Source organism: Lupinus angustifolius, chromosome LG12, assembly GCF_001865875.1.
Source record: "Lupinus angustifolius cultivar Tanjil chromosome LG12, LupAngTanjil_v1.0, whole genome shotgun sequence".
Lineage (NCBI taxonomy): Eukaryota > Viridiplantae > Streptophyta > Magnoliopsida > Fabales > Fabaceae > Lupinus > Lupinus angustifolius.
The window spans coordinates 11,219,276-11,233,845 of NC_032020.1; the positions used below are offsets into that span (position 1 = coordinate 11,219,276).

Here is a 14,570-nt window from a genome sequence, read left to right on the forward strand (position 1 = left end):
GGACACGTGGTGAAATTGTGTATTACTTTAAAGTTACCCAGCTTGTTAATAAAAAAATTGTATTTTTTAGTTTTAAGTTTGACAAGAAAAATTATATATATTTTTGTTTAATATGCTCTTCAACTTATTTAATAGTTTATCTATACTATTAATATCTATATCTATATCTATGTTATTAATCTATATCTATATCTATATTTTATATTATTAATAAAGTCAAAACAAATAATAATTCCTATGTATGATATAATTTTTAAATTTTATTTTTATCCTTTTTAACCTTTCTCCTTAATAAATGGAAATTTTTATATTTTGATTTCATTTTTTCATTAATATATTATTACTCATCCACACATTCCTTTTTATCATCTCTCTTTCTCAACCCAAAAATAAAACAATAGCACATGAAAAAAAATATATCCAACAACTCAAATAATGATTATTAGATGCACGAGAAATTTATAAAAAAATTGTGTATATCATATCAATTATTACATCTTATATTCTTAAATTTACATTTTCTATTAAAATTATATGTTTCATTTTTTATACTTATGCACCTATACCAGCTCGTAGTACCGATCAACATGCTAATATAAATAAGAGTCCATAATCATTAATCTATAATTAATATGGGGATAATATATTTTTGTCCGGAGTATTCTTCTGTATGGTCTATGTATGGTGTATACTTTTTTAAGTGTGATCAGGCCAGGAATACTATGCCAGCCCAAAGTTTTTTGAAAGAGCCCAAACCTTTTATTTATTGCACTCTAGTTAACAAGGGTGAATACCCTCTTTCAAAGATATATACCGTTGAAATCTATTTTTTCCTATATATAAGGGGGGAAATTTCTTCATTACACATAACTTTCTCTACCAAAATTTTCCCTCCAAAATATGTTTATGTTATTGTATCTTCCTACATTACATCTTCCATTTTTATATATTGTATATTTTAATAATTTTATGCTAATAATTGATTGGTCATTTATTTTTAAATTATATCTCACACTAAATGAGATTTGAATCATCTTTCACGTATCATTACTTCTCTATATTCAGTTTTGTTTCATCTTCCTTTTCTTCTATCCTTTATTCCATTTTTAAATTTAGGAACATTGCTCAGGGACGTTGGTTTTATAAAGTTATTATTACACAATATCTATTATCTATTTACCTATATAATAAAAATCATTTATGACAGGTGTCAATCTTCGATCAAAATTTTCCCTCCAAAATATGTTCATATTAATTATATGTACATTCTAACATTGAATATTCCATTTTATACATTGTATATTTTAATATTAATAATTGATGGACCCATTTGTTTTTTATCTATTAACTATATAATAAAAAACGGTAATCTCACATTATCTATTGCCACGTGTCAGTTTCTCATTCATTTTTTCATCCAAAATGGTTCTATCTCCATCATGTGTACATTCTCGCACATTTTCATTTTATACAACTTTTAATATTTACTTTAAAAAATCACATTATATCATGTTTCAATTTTCTATTTTCATTAGAAAATTTAAATTCAAAATTATCATTTATTTTCCTTATGTGTCTGATGAGACAAATACATGAGTAACACATGTGTTCTTAACAATACAAATGTACAGATAACATATAACATGTTTGTTTTAGTTATGCAAATGTATGAGTAACATGTGTTTTTAACCATGTAAATGCATGAGTGACATGTAAGTTCTTAACAATATGAATGCACATGTAACATACGTGTTTTTAACCATGCGAATGCAAAAGTAATAGGTATATTCTTAATCATATGAATGCACATATAATATGTGTTTTTAATCATGTGACAAAAAATTACCACCTTGTGCATACATATATGTGTTTCTCATGACACATGTTAATTTCTCGACCAAAATTTTTCCTTCAAAACATGTCTATGTTATTCCTATGCACCTTTGCATCTACCATTTTTATATATTGTATGTTTTAATCATTTAATACTAATAATTATTTGGTTCATTTGTTTTTAAATTATATCTCACATTAAATGTAATTTGAATCCCTTTCACATGCCATTTACTTCTCTCTCCATTTTTGTTTCATATTCATTTTCTTCTATCCCTAATTTTAAAGTTAGAAAAGTTGACTTTAATAAGTTAGGGGCATTGATTTTATAAAGTTATTACACTACATATATATATATATGTTTAATAAGATTAATATGTATATGATTTTAAACCTAAGACAAAATCAATCTCATACAAATGTACGGGTAATCTGTTCTTAATCATGCGGAAAAAAACTTAGTTAATGAAAAAAAATACATCCTTACCTTCTCATTTCACTTTTTTGTTTATTTTTTCTGTTTTCTATTGGTGGAAATCAAGATAGAAAAGTAATCTAAAAAATCCTTAATAAGCCAATGATATTGTCCTGTCTATGAAACATACTGTTTACAAAGGGAGCAATTAAATTTGAGCCCTATAAATCAAGAATCTCATAATTAAAGGCCTTGCTACTCTATACAATTAAAACAGAAGCCATAAGAGGTAGTTGCACATAGCAAGGTTATAAACATCAAAAGGCTCTTTAACTTGTGACAAAATTGAGAGGCTCCTACCCTCCAAGATCATACACATAAGGGCTAAGAGATAAGGGTCATAATAATGAGGATAAAGGAAAATAAAACTAGAAGCCATGTGGCTATTGCTTCTGTGGGTGCTCTAGAATTGTTATCAGACACTACAGGAGATAGGCCACCAAAGAGTGGTGCTGCCATGGTTGGTGATGGCATATTTGGGTTGTTCATTCCAGGAGGTGTTATGATTGGTGTAGTGGATCCTCCAGCAGTGCTGAAAATCACGAGAAATCCAACTAAAAGTTAGTCATCACAAAGTATTGAGTATAATTCAATCAGTGAACAATGTAAAAAATCATAGTTATTACTTTATATTGTAGTAAACTTAACATCTATATTGTGATAACCATGTGGGTGTGATCCCTCAACAAAATTAAGACACAACATTTATATTGTGATAAGCATGTCAAATAAATCCATGGTTTGTTATTACTTTAAGTTATTACTTAGTACCTAACTGTAATTATCCATCAAATAAATCCCTTTCATGCAAGTCACCCTACAACCAAATCCCTTACATCTAGTACCCTCCTCTACCTTATATCTTCTATTTTCCTCGAATGGTTAATGCTACCTATTATAGGTACATCACTTAACATTGGAAGTTGGTACACTTTTTACTCTTACATAACGTTTGATACATTTACATGTAATGTGCATCAAACTTTATCCTATTGTTAATCAATCACTAACTCCAGGTAGCCTCTTGCAATGGATTAATGACTATTCAATATAATGCTGGTATTTTTCAAGTAAATTTTGATAACCTCCACTAACTGAAGAATATAAAGTGCCTATAATTAACAATACGAGATGCTATATGTAGTAAAAGTTGATCGAAGTATTTTCCTTCCAACTTTATCTTGGTGTTATATGAAGGATGAGACAAATTCAGGGTTGAGACAGAACCACAGACCATTTATTAATGATGACATCAACATCCATTACCACATCCTTGAATCAGATATTGTCGTTGTTTTTGCTCGATGCTCAGTCACTTTACCATTATTGGTTACACAACACAATAAGCACAAGCAAATTGTGAAACTCAAATAAGCCCAAGCAAATTGTGAAACTCAATACCCTTAACTCTACTAAGAGCAACCATGGTGGTTGTTCTTAACCGAATAAGAACATTCTTATTTTATTATTCAATGTATTATTTTTATTCCTTGTATTCTATTTTTAAATAAGAACAAAAGTTGATAAATAAGAACGGTCCTTTAAGGAGAGGAGTGCAATGAAAATACACAAGAAAAGAATAAATACACACACAAACATATATAGAAAATCAAAATATTCACAAACATTAAAAAAATTCTAAAATCATTACAAGAAATAATTTTTTTTTTTTGCAGAAACGAAAATTAAAAATAATAATCAACAAAATTTTATTTTTTATTTATAATTGATTTCTAATCTTTATAATAAATTATAACAACTTTTAATTTATTAATAAATAAATAAGTAATTACGCTAATATTTTGTTATATTTATTATAAAATATAAAAGTGTGGATAGATTATGAGTCTCAAATAAGAATAAGAATGATATATGTCATTGTGGGAAAAAAGTAAATGTTCTTCTTATTTCATGGGAAGTTATAATAAATTATAAAATAATATATGAGACCAGAATAAAAACAAAAATGTTGTTCTACACTATGGATAAAGTGTCTTAGATTCCATTATGTCCGAGGAGTAAGACTCCTCTCCATTAATGGAAAGACAAGTTATACTTTGTAGTGTATTTTTAAGGCCAAAATTGTAATTTCAATAAAAAGTAAAGGTCATAAATGTCATTGCCTATTGAATTTTTAGTGTATTTTCTCCTAACTTACCTCTCCATTAATAGAGAGGAGTCTAACTCATGTCAGAACCTCATGCTCTATCTTCTCATTTTTATTGGCTTACGAACTTTACATGCAAAGAGACACGTGTTAAAATCCCACCCAACCTCAGGCTCAAACCCAAGAAACTCCTTCCACATTCCCACAGACTCACGTCAAAACAACTCTCCCCATCTCTTTCAACATGTCATCTGTATCGTATTTGGTAAGCCATTAGGATCAGACAGATGAAAAGGTACCAAAGAGAAAGCAAAATATATATAATAAAATAGAGTCCAGTGAATGAGAATCCATTTTCTTCATGATCAAGGAACAGAATCGTTTCACCAAATCTATAAACTACACACCTTTTTTCAAAATGAAGCTCTTTATTATACTGTACTATATTATATAATATATATAATTATATAAAATGTTGCTCATGTCATACCTTGCAGAAGATGGGTACACACAAGATCCATAACCTGCACACAACAAACCAAACGCAGGAAAAAAAGAAAAACATAAGATCAAATTAATCCTCTACATAAATCAACCATGTAAAAATAGAAACACTTATCACACAAGTCATTTTTCTCTTACATTTCTTAAATCAATATGGTGCTAAAGTTAAAGTGTAAAGGTGCACCAAAATTACTTAAATATACCACTAATGTATGTATAATGAACATTGGTCTAATATTCCAAATATGGCAAGTTTTCATAGAAGAACTAAAAATTCATCCATGATAAATGTTCCACTCTCCTTCTAAACTTGGCTATTCTCAAATCATAAACCAATGCCAATGGCTACACACACACACACATATATATATATATATATAAAAGAATGAAAGGAAGAGGAGATGGGATCATACTTGGGTCACTTTGGGCAATGGTGGCAGTGCCAGCAAAATCACATGATCCAGGGGCTCTACCCTTTCTCTGGTAGAAACTATTGAAGGCATAGGAAGCATGAGCTTCAATGGTATTTGGAAGAAAGCATAAACCATTAGGCTGAAGAACACTACAATCAGCTCCAGCACTACATGCATAGTCCAAAGCTGTCTGCAATGCTTGGAAGCTTGCATCAGTTCTAACCAGACACCAACTTTCACCTACAACACTTCCTCCTCCAACAACAACTTGAGCAGCCACATTCATCTTATTGGTCCCTATTAGTATTACAATGGTTAATAAGAAGAGTAGAGAAATCTTCAGCTTTGTTGCTGCCATTAAAGAAAGAAGTTATATTATGGATGTTTGTTTGTTTTGCTTTGATAAAGGAAGAGAGAGAGAGAGAGAGGGTGGGTTCAGAGGGAAAAGAGAATAAATATATACTGTGGTGAATGTGGAGATGTAATAGAAGGCACTTTCTTTCACTTTCTTTTGTGTGCTCTTTAATTTTATCTTTTTCTTTATCAGAATTAATGTATGTAATAAACTTCACATGTAACAAAATTACAGTGATATAGGAGGGTCTCAGTTTTTTTTTCCAAAAGTTCTAAAGTTAGTGTTTAATGTATATTTGAAAATCAGGTTCACTGACTTGTAAAACACAAGTCCCATAGCTTGTCCTTTTGCCCTTTTGCTGAGAAAGAAAGAATATAGTGCCAAATTCTGTTTGGGATACTAATTACCACCATGTCTTACATTTGATAGTAATTGATACCCTTTCTATTAATTGAGAAATTCTTGTTTTTATACTTGCCAATAAAGGTTATCAAAATTAAATAATAATCATAATACTAATTCTTATCTTGATCACATTATTAACGATGTTGTAAGTGATTTGCCTAGAAATAATATGCTTAACACCAATACAAAAATGATCAAGCAAAGCATGGCCAGAATCAATGATAATGCTATGTTAGTCAGGACCAATGATGATGTGTCCAACCTCAAAGATAATGTGTAAGCCGACAGCAGCCAGGCCTAGAATCAATGTGCATAGGTTATCCATGATCAAAGTCAATAACAAAACTGATGGGAAAATTGATGTACCAAGTTTGGCCCATACCTTGTTCTTGACTGAGTGAGATTGCTTGCATCAGGACAAGACTATGCATCAGCATTAGATGCATCAGCATGGGCATAAGGACAAGGCTAAACAAGGCACGCCCACACATCAGGCCACTGAAGCCATGCATCAGGGCAAGGCCACACAGGCCACATAGCAAGTCAAGGTCCAGGCCAAGCATTAGCCAAACACTATGGTCAAAATTCAAGGCTTAGGATCAATAATTGCCAAAATCCACGAATTAGTACACATTTATTGCCAAAATTGATAAATAATAAACATTTATCAAAGTTTATGCACAATCATCACGTTTTCTAACTTTAGAATTAAAGGCTATGAATTAAAAAGCTAGAAATAGAATTTTCGCTTGTAGGTAAATCTAGATACGTTTATCTTATTCATAATCAATTAGATTTGAGGTTAATTTTTTTTATAGAAATAATTGTTTGAGTTTGAAACTTTGAATTTAAAAAAATATATCAACTCAAATTTTAATAAGTTTAAAAGTAATTGTTTTTAAAAATGAATTCAATCTATAGAATGAGAGACATCAGGCTGAAAACCTTATTATGTATATATTTTTTGAACCTAATTAATAAATTATCTAATTTCATTAATTTGCGCAACAACAATATTACGGACTTCTGATGTAGTCAGTAATTTAAACAATGGTTAGTATAGACAATTTCGTCTCTGTTAACCACAAAGTTGTTGTTTTAATTAAAGAGTCATGAAAGCACTTATCTGAACGGAGAAATAGGAAAAATGAGTTAAAAATCGCTCCAAGTTTAAGAATGAATTTATTCATCATAGTGTAGGAATAATGAAATGCTCAAAGAAATGTAGTGTCTTATAATAGAGATCTATGTGAGTCAAGAAATAACAAATTCTTCATTGTAGTTACCAACTTATTACAGTCCAATATGTAAGAGATATGTTTTAGACAAGTGTGGAGAAGAAATCTCACACTATGTAAAGAAGTGGACAAGTTAAAGATAATATAATTATTCATACATTTAATGCCTTAAGCTTCAAACTCGCTTATATTTATTTAGCTTAGCCCTTGGAATTAATAGTATCTTCCAAAAGAACAGAATTAGTTTACAACATTGAGAAATAGGATGATGACAAAAATATAGTTTAGAGCTTCTTACCCATTCTTTCAGGTAATAATGAAGGAATTGCTACCTATACAAATATTTTTATACTAGAATATAATTTCAAATACAAATCATCTTATCATTTCTCATAAATACATTTTGTATATAAGGTGCTGAAAATGTTGATCCTGGGCAATCTGAAATTAGTAGAACATCCCAATGGACCAAATTTTCATTAGAGTCCCACGTAACTAACAACAAACCAATAAAGATCATATGTTCAAAAAAATATATATATCTAGTCAATCAAATTCCAACATATAACATAAAAATATTAGTTTATAATTTTGTAATTTTTATTTTTAGTAAAGTATTATTTTTTAATTAGATTGAGATAAGTAATGAGTGAGGTGGATCTCCATTACAAAACGGGTGCAAAGGTAGCAGCAGTGTTTTGTTCAACCTGTCATGCAAAATAAAACAGACATCTAAATCACAAACCAACCCATATTCCTCTTTGCTCTTTGCACAGTACTTCATTGATGGGAGGTGAGAAATTTGTTATAATAATCACCTATGAATAGTTCATTACGAGCAGTCAATATCAAAGTCGATATGTCCGAGTGGTTAAGGAGACAGACTTGAAATCTGTTGGGCTTCGCCCGCGCAGGTTCGAACCCTGCTGTCGACGTTTTATTATTCATTTTTTGGCCCCATCGTGTTCTTCCACCATTATCAACATATTTTATATCTCTATGAACCACATTCATATGAATTCTTGACAATGTAACCACGGTAACAGTATGGTTACCAATAATTACTTATTTACTCAAATTTCTTGTGGGAGTCTTTTGTGTCTAATATGGATAATTTTCATAACAAGTTTTAATAGACGTGTCAAAAATATGCACGAGTTTACTAGATAAACTCACGTAATCCATTTGTTAATTATTAATTAATAATATCAATCCAATCTCGGAATTTAGTCTCATTTTATAGTGGTTTCATATATAATTCCTATTTAATAAAATGTTTAGGCAAATTTGCTTAATTAAGCTTATATCGGAGTATGTTGTTCCAACAAAAATGACTTTTGGATGGGCCAAGTCATTTTGTTTCAATATGATTATCTAACTGATATCGTCAATTATTTTCTTGTATGAAAAAAATATGTGTTCAACTATTAAAGCTTTGTGACTTTGTTCCATTGTTTTGTTCTATGCATGTTAGTATTAGTTTATTTAATATACGACGAAAAAAGAAAAGAAAACAAGTCCAACAAATTTATGCTGATTTGAAGGCTTACTTTGCAAGAGAGGATACGGCAACTTTGGTGGAAATGAGAATTATTCTATGCATAAGTACATATTGGAAGAGAAGAACACCTGAGATACCAATATTATGAAAGTGAGGAAGAGAGTGAAGATGGGAAATTAAAATAATAAATTTTAATTACATGTAATTAAGTAATTAATTATAGGATGAAGCTATTGACACTCTCAACTCAATTAGGAATATAGATAAACAAAATGTATTGATAGTTATAAGGTGATCAAATGCTAAGGGTAGAGAGCTTAGAGAGGGAAATAATAAGTAGATCGAGTGTTTAATTCTCATGCACCTTAAAAAATATTTACAAACTAATATTTGCCTAATCAAAATGTGTTGATAATGTACAAAGATAATGCAGCTTCTCTAGTTTACAGCTTATGCATTAGAATTTAATGAGTAATGGAGAAATTTTGATATATTTAATTTAGACAATACACATGTTATTTGGCTGTCTCACTCTCTACCCCGGAACAATATGATATTACCATATAAATAAAAAACTTTTAAAAATAACAACTAACATTTTTATATTATTTGTTAAAATTTAATTAGTTTGGAATATAAAATGAGATAACTTTGAAGATATGTGAACTTCATCCTTGAGATCAATACGCAATCATACTATTAGTTAATGCTTAAAAAACCCATAAATACTGAAGTGGAATTTCAGATAAATACTCACAACAAATTATTCGCATAAAATATTTGTTATTATTTATAATAAGAGTACAAAGCCATCATAATCTAACAAATGTAACTCTTATAACTTACATACATTTAAGACTAAGACAACAACGACATTGACATCAAGTACTGTTTAGCCTAGTTTTCACACATTATTGGAGGCTTCGTGATTGTTGTATTTTCTTCTCCAAAGGCTCCTTCAGCATTAAGGAACGTTACAATTAAGAGGGGTAAAATATATCAATATATTTATATAAGAAAAAATATGTGTATATAAATTTTATACAATCATTTTGCATTATCTATTATTTATAATTTAATCACATTCACTATTAAAAAATATTAATCATGTCGCGCCCTGATTTTCGGTCGAACATCGGTCACATGACTGATTTGGAGTCGCCACCACGTTTTTGCGGTCAAAACGTAGAAAACCCTTTCGACGCCCAAATATTGGAAAGACTTGGTCTTTGAACTAGATCTCTGGACTCGAGAATCGGTTACGAATCGGGGAAGGTATTAGCACCCCATCCGCCCGTTATCAAACGGTACCCGCAATAAAGTTTTTGTTAAATCAATTAATTATTTACAAAAAAGTTTTTGTTTTTATTTTTTGTCTGACAAGAGTTCATCCTGCTCCTACGTATCCCCAGGTGCAATAGGGAAATCAAGATTTACGTAGTTCTTAAATAGAAAATATTCGTGTGTTGATTGATTTTAGTTAATAAAGAATGGTTGGACTTATATCATCTTATCCATATTAGTGAGAAAGAAGAGGTAGTACGACAACCACTCACTGCTTTCTTACTAACATGATAATAAAAAACGGACTCAATTTGTCAGTTGATAAGGTTAAGAAGGAAGATACAACTTTGTCCTACATCACTTTACCAATTTTAAATAAAAGAAGAGGCAGTACGACAACCGCTCACCGCTTTTTATTAAATAGGATAATGTGATAAGGACTTGATATATATTGTCTCATCCTTATTAGAGAGAAAGAAGAGGCAGTACGACAACCGCTTACCGCTTTCCTACTAACATGGTAATAACATAATACTCAAGTTGACACTCTTTCTCTAACCTTAGCACTTAAAAATATTTTTCTCTTATTTGATTAATTTTATAAATTTTTTATTATTTCAAAGGTTTACATCATAAAATACTAATGATTTTGGCTCTTGATTATTTCAAAGTTTCATGTCATAAAATATTGATGATTGTGACTCTTAATTCAAATACTAAATATAATTTCAAAAAAAAAGGTATCTTTATTTAATGATGGTTCAAATAAATATGACATATTAATTATTGACGACTTTTTTATATTTACAAGAACGTCATTAATGAATAATTGATTATTTTATTTTGAAATTTGTCAACAAATGAATCTTTTATTAAAAGTTAGGGTAAGCAAGAAGATCCAACTCTGGACTATACCGCCTTACTCTTATTCGAGAGAAAGAAGATGCAGTTCAAGACCGCGTACCACTTTTCAACTTGAATAAGGCAGGAAGATAAGACTCAGGTCGGGTACCGCTTACTTAAACCATGGAATTATAAAAAATTTAAGTTCTAAAACATATAATTATCAAAATTAGATAATGATTAGTTTGAACAGTTTTTAAATCCTCAAATCTCTTAAAGAACTTGTATCATTTACATTTTTATAGAATAATACTCATATAACGTTAAGTAACTACTGTGTAAATGGCAAGTAATAAAAATAAATACCTATAATACATAACTAAACGAGTTTGCCAATGTATACATATATAAGAAATAATGAATAGATAAAATGAATAAATAAAAAGGAGACAAAAACAAAAATGAAATGAAATAAAAGAATACAATAAAAAAATAAAAAAAAGGAATGGAATGTAGAGGTGGGTTACGGACAGAGGAGTTCTCATCTTCCTCAAATGAAATCCCAACTTAAATGAAACTCAAATACATCACAATACCAAAAAGACAAAACGAAACAGCCACGACGAACAATATAAAAAAACAAAAATGCATGAAAATATTCAACTCAAGTAAAGGATATGAACCTGTGTAATTGTTCTAAATTTGGATAAAGGGAAAGATGCTTATTTCTCTTGTTGAGGTTGCCTGGAATGTGTGGGTACTACTTGATGAAGATATGGGAATTGAGTGAAGAAGAAAATGGTACTCCTCTCTTTTGTTACTTGCCTTTTTTTCTTACGTATTCTCTCCCTCTCCCTTTTAGTATGAAAGCTACTCCAATTAGGATAGGGTATCTCTCCGTGTGCTTATGGTGGCTGATTGTGTTTTTTATAAATGAGATAAAGCTCCCCTAGTTTAGTGCTAAGTGGGGCTATTTATAGACGCACTTAGGTTTAGGGTTAAGGTTAATGAAAAGTCATAGGGTAATTACTACTTAGTCCTATGAGTGTTTTTAATTGTAATCCAGTCCTTGGACTTCCTTAAAGTTTTTTAAAAAAAAAGACCCCGGACGAAATTGGGTATTCACAAATCAAAATAAAAGATGAATGATATATGTATACAAGTCATACTAATTAAAAAAATTAAACATTTATTATTTTTATGTTTTCATTATAATTAATGTGTGATAGACTTTTAGACAATAAATGGTAGTTATTCAATTAGTCTCTTGTAAAAGTATACAATGTAAAATTATAACCATTCAAATGTTTAAAATAAATTAAAATGTAAATGTAATGCTAAAAAACATGGTCAGAATTTTCATTTAGTGGATATGTGAATAGTATATGTCTTACACCTACAAATCTCACACTTCTAAGAGGAGAAGCAACTCTATCATTGCATCATAGAAAACCTTAAATATAATATTAATCCTCTAAAAAATATATGCATTAGTGTAAGAGTTTTAACATTTATGTAAAATGATATTAAAAACCATACCTTATAGAAGCTTATGGGTATGTACAACCTGGATAACCTATAAACATCAAAACGAAACCAAATGACATTACTTAGAACATAATACTATAATATAATGAGATTTTTTCTTTAAACTAAAGAGTTTATTGAATTCTAAAAGAGTATTTCTATTATGTCTTTGAAATACAAGCTTATAATTAGAATGATACTTATTTATTTATATATATATATATATAAAATTATTACTTTTTTTTCAAAAAGTGATTAACTCATATATTTCTTTTATTCCTCCATGAGGACCAATTGAAAAACATAGAAAAAAAATAAGGGACATACTAGGATTCGTGATAGTAAGCAAGCTTGCGCCATCGAAGTTGCATGAACCCTTACGCTTATAAAAGCTATTGAAAGCATAGGAAGCATGATTTATGATTGAGTCTGGTTTAAAACATCCTCCACCAGGTTTAATAGGGGCACAATTAGCTCCATTCTTACATGCATAGTCCAACTGTGTCTTAAGTACACTCGGTGGAGCAAGAAACTTGGCTATGCACCATGTTGTTCTTGCATCCACTTTCATCATATTATTGGATCCTACTATCATACATGCAACAATGGTTAATAGCAGAAAATAACTCAGATTTGGTGCTGCCATTGAAGAAAATTATGCTAATCAAGACGAGGTTTTGTTTTACTTTAGAGGAGATTTCACTCTACTTTATGTCTTCTATTCTACTCTTTTTGTTGGTTTAAATAGAAAACTTTCTCCTCACAGGCTCTCAATTACCTTACCTTATGCATTTATTTTAGGTGTTCCATATAGTATAATATTATCAAATTAATATCAATTATATCAATATATTTACATTTTAATATAAAGTTTGTCAAAAATGATTTTGATATAATAACTATGAAAATAAAAATTTAATATTTATGTATGAGTAATTTTTTACATTGTAATTATACCAAGGATCATTCATATTTATTAGTTTGATACAAGAGTTAAGTGTAGTTATATTGTAATTGTGAAACCTTTCTTTCCCAAACTCATTCTGAGTGAAATTTGGAGTATATGTCATGGGAGTTATAATGTGTGAATATTCTTTATGTACATGATACTACATCAAATATATTTCATTTAATAATTTTATTATATTCCTCTTATATGGGTGGTGTTTTTGGTAATTTCGAATGGTTGTTTGCATTAGGTATAATATATACTATTTAGACTCACCCTACTCACTTATTTTTAGATCCAGATTGGACCCACGTAGATACTCAACTAACAGATCGAATGATACCTATAAATTTAGAAAATATAAAAATAATTGTGAGTAATCATTCATATTTATTAGTTTGATACAAGAGTTAAATGTAGTTATATTGTAAAACCTTTCTTTCCCAAACTGATTTTGATTGAAATTTGGAGTACATGTCATGAGAGTTATATTGTGTGAATATTCTTTATGTACTTCATACTACATCAAATATATTTCATTTAATAATTTTATTATATTCCTCTTGTATGGGTGATGTTTTTGGTAATTTCAAATGGATATGCAATTTTGTTTGTTTTTTATAATCTTATATGTTATTTAGACAATTACAAAAAGAGCAAAAATAATAATCACAATTTAAATTATTTATTAAACACATCTCATTTTATTCAAATAAACATAAAACAATACAAAGTGTCATTAGTTCAGCATATGATGAAAATCGTATTACATAGTAAGAACTATTTAATAAACATAATATTATTTTTTATTTATAAATTAACAACTCACATCATTGATTATTTAACAACATAACATCACATATATGAATTACATCTAGTATCCTCCTCTACCTTATATCTTCTATTTTCGTGGGATGGTTAATGCTACCTATACACATTAATAGGTACATCACTTAACATTGGTACACTTTTTACTCTTATATAATGTTTGATACATGTAATGTGCATCAAAATTTATCCTTTTGTTAATCAATCACTAACTCTAGCCTCTTACAATGGATTAATGACTTTTCAACATAATGCTGGTATTTTTAAAATAATTTTTGATAACCTCCTCTATCTAAAGAATATAAAAT

General features: G+C 29.3%; 1 protein-coding gene and 1 non-coding gene across 2 annotated transcripts; one reads left to right on the forward strand and one right to left on the reverse strand.

Moving 5' to 3' along the window:
- Positions 2,387 to 5,944, reverse strand: LOC109362040 (PLASMODESMATA CALLOSE-BINDING PROTEIN 3-like). Its single transcript, XM_019607613.1, has 3 exons — positions 5,333 to 5,944; positions 4,906 to 4,939; positions 2,387 to 2,840 (listed from the first exon to the last, which is right to left on the reverse strand). Exons 1-3 carry the CDS (start codon positions 5,688 to 5,690, stop codon positions 2,633 to 2,635), a joined length of 600 nt encoding a protein of 199 aa, XP_019463158.1. The 5' UTR covers positions 5,691 to 5,944; the 3' UTR covers positions 2,387 to 2,632.
- TRNAS-UGA lies at positions 8,184 to 8,265 on the forward strand. The gene has a single exon. It is a non-coding gene; the product is annotated as a tRNA-Ser (tRNA).

Bases quoted from the DNA above. Each gene is read 5' to 3' on its own strand.
- LOC109362040 (XM_019607613.1), bottom strand. From the start codon at position 5,690: ATGGCAGCAACAAAGCTGAAGATTTCTCTACTCTTCTTATTAACCATT. The intron at 4,940-5,332 runs GTATGATCCCAT...TGTTGTGTGCAG, and splicing joins CATTGCCCAAAGTGACCCAA to GTTATGGATCTTGTGTGTAC. The intron at 2,841-4,905 runs GTATGACATGAG...CGTGATTTTCAG, and splicing joins GTGTACCCATCTTCTGCAAG to CACTGCTGGAGGATCCACTA.